The 8,382-nt window shown below is 48.2% G+C and overlaps 1 protein-coding gene across 1 annotated transcript in view; it reads left to right on the forward strand.

The window, feature by feature from the left end:
- POLR1B (RNA polymerase I subunit B) overlaps positions 1-3,422 on the forward strand; it is a 43,881-nt gene extending 40,459 nt beyond the window's left edge. Inside the window, exon 15 of the mRNA XM_019527226.1 lies at positions 357-3,422. Coding sequence (XP_019382771.1) covers positions 357-1,239 — 883 coding nt within the window. The 3' untranslated portion in view covers positions 1,240-3,422. The remainder of the gene's footprint in view (positions 1-356) is intronic.
- Positions 3,423-8,382: the final 4,960 nt, after the last annotated feature.

Genomic DNA, 8,382 nt, shown 5'->3' on the forward strand with positions numbered 1-8,382 from the left:
CATATCTAGCTCCCAGTCAAGTTCCTTTTTACCCTCTTTTCTCTGTTCAGATCACATGGGTGCCAGCAAGGGCAGAGGAGAGAAGAGGGATCAAGTGAAAGCACAGGAGATGTTTTCTTAAACCAACCCTAATATTATCTGATCTCTCTGCCTTCAAAACACCTTCTTTCCCTGAGGAAGTGCCTTCTTACCCAACTCCCAGATGGTTTCCTGTGTCTTGGCTGCAATATTTATAGTCCCTTTCTGAAAGCAGTTTGAGATTTACTTTTTCTTCAGGCAAAAGTGCCTGGAACAAAACTGTATAGTGAACTGTTCTGAAAGTTTTGCTGACCTAATTTTCCCCTTCTCCTTTCCAGGAGTAAGGAAAGCTGCATTGTGGATAACATCAAAGTGTGCAGCAATGACAGCGGAAGTGGAAAATTTAAAACTATTTGTATCACTGTGAGAATCCCTCGTAATCCGACTATCGGAGACAAATTTGCCAGCCGACATGGGCAGAAAGGTATTTTGAGCAGACTCTGGCCTGTTGAGGATATGCCATTTACAGAGAGTGGAATGGTTCCTGATATTCTCTTCAATCCTCATGGCTTTCCATCCCGAATGACCATTGGAATGTTAATTGAGAGCATGGCTGGGAAGTCTGCAGCGCTGCATGGCCTTTGTCATGATGCCACACCCTTCACGTTTTCAGAGAAAAATTCTGCCTTGGAATATTTTGGCAGGATGTTAAAGGCTGCTGGCTACAACTACTATGGCACAGAGAGGATGTATAGTGGGATCAGTGGGGTGGAGCTAGAGGCAGACATTTTCATTGGAGTCGTATACTATCAACGCCTGCGCCACATGGTTTCTGACAAGTTCCAAGTGAGGACAACAGGAGCCAGAGATAAAGTCACCAACCAGCCCATAGGTGGGAGAAACGTTCAGGGTGGGATTCGTTTTGGAGAGATGGAACGTGATGCTCTGTTGGCTCATGGCACGTCCTTCTTGTTGCATGACCGTCTGTTCAACTGCTCTGATCGTTCAGTAGCTCATGTCTGTGTGAAGTGTGGGAGCTTGCTTTCACCTTTGTTGGAGAAGCCTCCCCCATCCTGGTCTGCCACACGCAATAGGAAATACTGCTGTACTGTTTGCAACCAGAGTGACACAATTGACACAGTATCAGTGCCTTATGTCTTCCGATATTTTGTGGCCGAGTTGGCAGCCATGAATATAAAAGTGAAACTTGATGTGAAATAATACTCTGGACATAAGTAACAATTCATGTGCCATGGGGAAAGCTGAATTTACATATACAGACCTTTTATTTAGAGAATTTTAAAGGATTCATTACTTGAAATCTTCCAACACCTCTAAGGCTTAGTAAATCTATATGCTTAAACTGGGAAGGCAATCTGCTAAATGATTTAGAAAAGAGAAAAGATGTGCATCCCCCTTATTAGTAATTTCTATCACGCAGTCCCTTGTGCTTGCCTTTCATACTGGCCAAAAGTCTTTTTGGAAAGTCAGAGCGTTCCACACTACTCACTTCATATTTATTGGGCCAGTCCAGGGGTGCTCAACCCCCAGCCCATGGGTCTTATGCAGCCCATGGGGCTCCCCACGAGTTTGGAAATTTGGCGATGGGAGAGTGGTAGCACCACTTCCCTACTTCAAAATTTCCAGACCAGTGGGGAGCCCTGGCCCCTGCATGCTGGATTGGGTGTCCAACCCCAGTGCATGAGGGTTGGCAGAGGCAGTGCTGGGCCCAGGGTGCAATCCTGACAGGACTGAGTGAGAGGGCAGTAGGGATATGCTTGTGGCTGTACTCTGGTGATGAAGTCCTAGTCCCAGAGTAAGGGGCATTGTAAAGCTACTCTGTATTGGAGAGAGTGCCTCAGAGAGGCAGCCTCATTGGGGCTGCTTCTTTGGGCATGGCAGAGAGAGACATCAGTTCTGATCATTGGAGTGGAGCTAATTGCTGCCTCTGCTGTGTCTGCCTTGCTCTGCTTGCCAGTAAAAAAGGGCAGTGCCACCCTCAGCATTCTGGCAGTACAGGGATGGCCATTACCTTATGCTCGTACACAGGCACTAAGAACAGAGAGAGCAGGTTTCTTGCTGCAGCCAAAGATTGCAAGCAGCCTAAGGCCAGCTGCTTCCTGCCTCTTCTGCTTTTCTCACTACAGGCTGATTTTTAAACAGGCTAGTTCTTTTCATGTAGGATTAGTCAGGTTCTAGTTCAGGAGTGTCAGACTCATCCAGCCTTTGAGGCTGGACTGGACCCACAGACCAGCCCCATATTCCAGATTGGGAGTGGGCACCGCATGTGGTACAGTCCTGATCCAACCACTGTTCTGCCCAGCCCTAGAGCCACCACTGCTCTGGGACTGTTCAGCATGGTGCTAGAGCAGCATTTACATGCAGCATGGCCCTGGAGTAGCTGTGTTGCTTGCAGCAACTGCTCTACCCCTCTAGGATGTAAGCTAAAGCCAGGCATCCTGTGCCATGCACAGGGCCATCTAGTACACCCCACGTGCTGCCTGAGAGTCATTCAGACCTGAGGGGCCAGATGATAAAGGTTCTGCAGACCAGCCATATATCTGACATCCCTGTTCTAGTTGGTGTGTCCCTTCCTGGTTTTCAGGTGGTAGCTGGTGTAATGCTGCTATACGTGAGGCAAAGCGCTGTGAAGAATCATTTTTCTTAAAGCTTTCTTATCAATTTGTTGTTATATCCATGGCAATGTTATGCTGTAAAAATATATCATTTTTAGCTTGTTTAAAATTTGTGGCAGAATATGACCTGGCACCATTCTCCCTGACATGGGGCCCATGGTTGCCATTCTCAAATAGAATGACAAATGAGTTAAGTGTTAAGGAAGGGGATTCAATCTATACATACCTGTGTGCACCTGTAATTTCACTTGTGGGTAGCCCATGTGACTGTTTACAGGATCAAGGCCTAAGTAGTTACTACAGGAACAGGTCCACAATTTGTATTCAGCATCCGAGCATCAAATTATTTGCCAAGTATTATTGAGAGTATGAAAAAAATACTTATTTTAAAAAAATCCTTGTTTGCTCCACAGGCCAATATAATATAAATGCCCCAATTAAAGAGCTTTTTTTAAACATTATTTAAAACAAATTAAGATCTGAGAGAATGTTTTGAATCATTAAAGTCATGCAAGGACAGTGGAGACTGCTTACTTTGCTGCCGGAGTTTCATTTACTCTTGCTGATATGAGAATAAATATTTTTTCTTTTTTATATTAGAAACATTTATGTATTAGAAAAATACAAAACTGGCTTGCAAAATTCATATAAAACTAAACAAATTATGCTAAAATCTGTGAACGCTACCTCAAGAGGTTATTAACTTGCAAATATATTGTATTTTCTAGTAATTATTATGACAAGTAAATTTCCAAATGGAAAAAATCATTGTTACAACCACAAGCATAGTTTCTGTTTTACAGTTGAAACTTCCATCCTCTCCAGTATTTTCATATGAGTCAGATGGGATGGGAAATAAATACGCTGGATCCAAAGGGGTGTGTATGGTAGATGTGGAAGAATACTTAATGAAAGAAAAGTATCCTAAAATGCTTGCTCCCTCCTTGTTCAGAGTCTGTTTATAAAACTAATTTATATGGCTGTGTTTTGCCCAGAGTTTGGAGGGTGGGACTGGTTCAGTGGTACTGAGCACTTGAATCCTTTGCTGAGACTTGTGTCAAACATTAACAAGCAGCTTCAAACTGAACTATGGCAAAGCTGCATGATCCCCTTCTAATACAATGGAATGGTGCAGCAGCATAACTGGAATCTGTGTGGATCCAGCACTGTGCTCTGTCTTGCTGTGATGCTGAGTAAGGGAAGCAGAAGGAAGTTTGTCCCAATAAACCTGGTCCAGGGTGAGGGAGAATTTGAGCTCTGTGAGATGCTCTGGTGGTATTTCAAATAGCTAGTGGTCTTCCTACCACAGAATCTGAGCCCTTCCTCCTTGGGTGCCCCCTCTGGGTCTCCAGGAAAATACTAATCTAGAGCTCAAGGGCGGACACAGAAGCTCTGCCTCGCTATTCCATGGGACTTACTTGGGCTGATAGGTTTGTATTCCTTTACCCTACTGTCGTCAGCCTGTGACATGACTAGACCCCCTATCGGGCAGAGGGATATCTGCTATAGAGGGAGCTGCAATGGGAGGAAACTGAGCCTGAAGGCACCTTGGTGTGCATACTTAGGCTCGCAGTATCCAAGCTGCTTCCAGTGCCTTTCATTTGACAAAGGAGTGACTAAGCCCTGCACTTAATGTGCCTAGTCCAGGGGCGGGCAATTATTTTGGGCAGAGGGCTGCTTACTGAGTTTTGGCAAGCCATCGAGGGCTGCATAACAGGCAGCTGGGGCAGATAAGTATTAATTTTCTAAATTTTTAGGGGCCCTGCAGGCTGCATGCGGCCCACGGGCTGCATTTTACCCACCCCTGACATAGTCCAAGCTATTAGGGACTGGTTGTCCTCCCATTTGGCCCTCTGTCCTCTTGTCTTCATTGTGCTGAGGAGACTGAGGAACTCCCTTAGCAGCCACAGTGCTAGTCTCCCACCTGCCTCTGGGCACAACCCGCCTCCCTCTCCTGCCTCACCTTTTTAAATGATTAGGGTCTTAACTCAGCAGGAGGCTGCCCTTTGAATGCCCTGTTTTCCTGGGCCTATGTATACAGTTCCAATCACACCTGTACTGTGTCCCAAGCCTCGCAGGTGACGCACGCACGCACCTTCCCCCCCCGGTGATCCTGGGTCTCAGGGACTCTCATTCCCTCCCTAGAGCAGCAGGTCATTGTGCTCTCCTTTGCTCTAGTTTTTGACCCCCACTTGGCCTCCCCTCAGCAGAGGACTTACTCAGTTCAGCTTCCTACCTGAGCATTCCTTTTTGGCCTCAGGCACCCAAAGGCTTATCTGGACCTTGCAAACCCTGTCCTCAGGGCCTTGCCTCTTGCACCTCCTTGCTCTCAGGAGCTCTCCGCTCTTGTGCCTGCCAATAGGTGCCTCTCTGCACCTCCGCCACCTCTGAGGCACATACTCTACCTCTTATGCTGCTGGGGTTGAACACCCCTACAGGCTCAGGTGCCACTCATCGGCAGGCCTGGCCCACCATTCTCACTGGGGTTTTGCACCCCACACGGGCTTAGGTGGCTGCAGCCATGCCTGGCTCCACTCTCCAGGGTCTTGCACCCTACATGGGTTCATGTGCCACTCTGGGGTGCGCCTGGCCCCCAACTGCCACCGATGATAACCCACCTGAAGGTGGGGGCTGGGGTTAAGGCACCTCTACCTGCCTTTCACTGGGGAAGTAACTGGCCTGGCATTTCCTGGGGGTTCCCACACTAGGAGCCCTACCAAGCCACCCTTCCCTGGCAGGGTACAGTTTTACATCATGTCCAGGACCAGGAGCCTCTTAACCACCCCCATGAGCTCCTGCCATTACCTCCTAGTTCTCAAAGCAGCAGCTCCTCCTGGAGATGTTGCTTCCCTCAATGCCAGGCAGCAACTGGTGCCTCCAGCTCTGCTGGTCTGGATCTACAATGGCCATTCAGAGCTGGGGCAACACCTGCCTCATGCTCTTAAAGTGGCAGAGACCAAAGTGGGAAATTTCTTATGTGATACCTTTGACTATTCATTCCTTACTAGTGGGTCCTAACTTTCACCTGTGAAATTCAGAGACCATCCAGTGTTGTATATGGGGGCGGCAGAGCTACACAATCCCCTTCAGCTTAGACCAGGGACAGGCAAAAAGCTATTCTATCTGGCCTGCCGGGAAATTTCATCCAGCCACAGGTGTCTACCAGTTAACTACCCCATCCAAGCTGTGTGCCTCATTCCCACCCTGGCCCAGCCCAGCCAGCACACAGCTTCCAGGTGGGGCTGCTGCTGCCACTGCTGCAGCAGCCAGGGGACCTGCTTGTCTTCCCTGGTCTCCAGCAGCTCCTCCTCCTGTCCCTGCTGCAGCACTGGCTCCTGGAAGCAGGTAGGGAAGCAGCTGGTGGGGCTCAGGGCAGGTGGGGCTGCAGCTGAGTGGGAGCGTGAAGCCTGTGCCCAGGGGGACAACGGAAGCAGGGAGCTTGGGTGGGCAGGGTGTGGATTTGTGGGGTGTGATGGAAGGTGGGGGATCCCCACATATACTCCCCTCCCCCCAGGGTGCATAGCCCCTTGGGGTGCTTGTGGCCTCCGCAGGTGCTGCTACCTGGTGGCACACTGTTCCAGCCAGCTCCACAGCTGTAGCAACACTCCAGCAAATAAGAAAACTGTAGTACCATAAGGTAACTATTAAGTCTGTCTTTAGAGACATCAGAGGCTAACATTAGATTCTGGCTGTTACCATATTATTCAGGTGGATCAAGTGCACAGAGAAGCTTCTAACTGGAAATTACTGGGTAAAAAGGTTCCCATTTTGCTGCACTGCTTCTCTCCTCATTCATCACTAATGGGGGGAGTAAGCAGGAATCTCAAAAATGTGGAGGCACTGATAGGAGTTTCCCAGTATAGGCCACATGCTTTGCCATTTAAGGAATTACATGGGAAGCAACCCAAGTACCCCCTGGGGGTACCTGGAAGGCCCCAGGGGAGATGCAGCAGCAGCACGGAGAAGTGGGGGTACTTGGAAAGCCTGCGTGTTGCTGTGCTGTTGCCACTTCACATTTGGCCACCAGGGGGCCACCCCACTCTCCACATCTGGAAGGGGGTACCCACCAGAAGGGGTACTCTCCTTAAAAAAGGTTGAAAACCCCTGCATTAGGGAAATGCTCAGCAGCCCAGTTACAGCCAGAACATGGCTCCTCCAGCTCTGGCCCTGTAGCCCAACTACATGTTACTTCATCCCACAAGCTGGCTGATGATCAGATACAGTAAAAAGTAATTGTGCTTCAGGTATATGTTAGTGAGCCAGCTGGAACTGTCGCTTTGGAGTCAGTTATTAGGATGGACCCCTTACAGCAGCGGTTCTCAACCTTTATAGACTTGGCACCCCTCAGAAAATGCCAGTTTTCATGGGTTTTTTTATTATATGAAAATAACAGAGCAATTCTTCCATTGCAAAGAACTAAGACCACAAGAGATCTGAAAGGTTTTTTGATCTTAATGATTCCTATCTGAAATCTTTAGGTTTAAGAATCATATCTGCATACCTAACACTGCTAATACTGTGCAGTACCCTGCAGCACCCCTAAAAGGATCTCAGAGAACCTTGGTTTGGAGCAGTGGTTTCTAAATCTTTTCAGGGTTGAGACACCCCGGGATAGACTTGAGGTACCCCTCCCCTTCCGTACCTGCCAACTTTCAGTTTTTGGGGGTTTTTTGCCTTCAAAAAAATAAGAGCAGTGTGTTCTGCTGCAGGGAACTCAGAAAGAGCACAACTATAGGTTTCCATTTGAAATTTTGGGCTTAGCAAATCACATTTGGAATGCTAACAGCACTGATGTAACCTGGCACCCCACAATACCCTTGAAAGGATCTTGGTTTAAAGCAGTGGTTCTCAGCCTTTTCAGACTCTGCACACCCCTCAGTACAGACCAGCTTTTAGTTTTCACTTTTTTTTTGCCTTTAGAAAAAAGGAGAAGAGCAGTGTGTTTTGTTATAGAGATCTCAAAAAGGCTGACTATGCATTTCTGTGGTGAATCACACCTGTAACTGTCAGAGAGCTACGGCAGCTTGGCACCCCACAGCACCCTCAAAAGGATCTCACATAACCCTGGTTAGAAGCAGCAGTTCTCAGCTTCTTCAGACTTGAGGCACCTCTGGCTAGATTCAATGCACCCGTTGGTATGTACCAGCTCTTAGTTTTGTTTTTTCTGTCTTTTATGAAAAATGGTAAGACTAGTTTGTTTTGCTGCAGAGAATTCAGAAAGATGATGATTATGGGTTTCTGCCTGAAACCTCAGGCTTCATCTGGCGAATCACACCTGTAATCCTGTCAGTGCCAAGGCAGCCTGGCACCCTGAAGCACCCTCCAGGAGATCTCTGGGAACCTTGGTTTGGAGCAGTGGGTCTCAGCCTTTTCAGACTTGATGCACCCCTCCATGCAGGCCAGCTCTTCATTTTCACACTCCTTTTTCTGCATTTAGAAAAAAAACGGTAAGAGCAGTGCATTCTGCTGTGGAGAACTCAGAATTATGACAACTCCGGCTTTCGGTCTGAAGTCTTGGCCTTTATCCGGCGACTCGCACGTGGAAGGAAGTCTCCCTCCTGGCACCAAGGTGGCCAGGCACCTTCAGAAGGATCTCGAGGCAGCCCCAGGGCTGAGGCTCCCCAGTCTGGAATCACTGCTTGACACAAGCAGGACCTGCTTTTCCCGGTGTTGCTTCCACCCGCAGTGCCAGCGGCCCAGAGCCCCCCCCCCTTTTTTTTTTTTTTGG

This window comes from Gavialis gangeticus, unplaced genomic scaffold, assembly GCF_001723915.1.
Source record: "Gavialis gangeticus isolate Ggan-Ray unplaced genomic scaffold, GavGan_comp1, whole genome shotgun sequence".
Classification (NCBI taxonomy): Eukaryota; Metazoa; Chordata; order Crocodylia; family Gavialidae; genus Gavialis; species Gavialis gangeticus.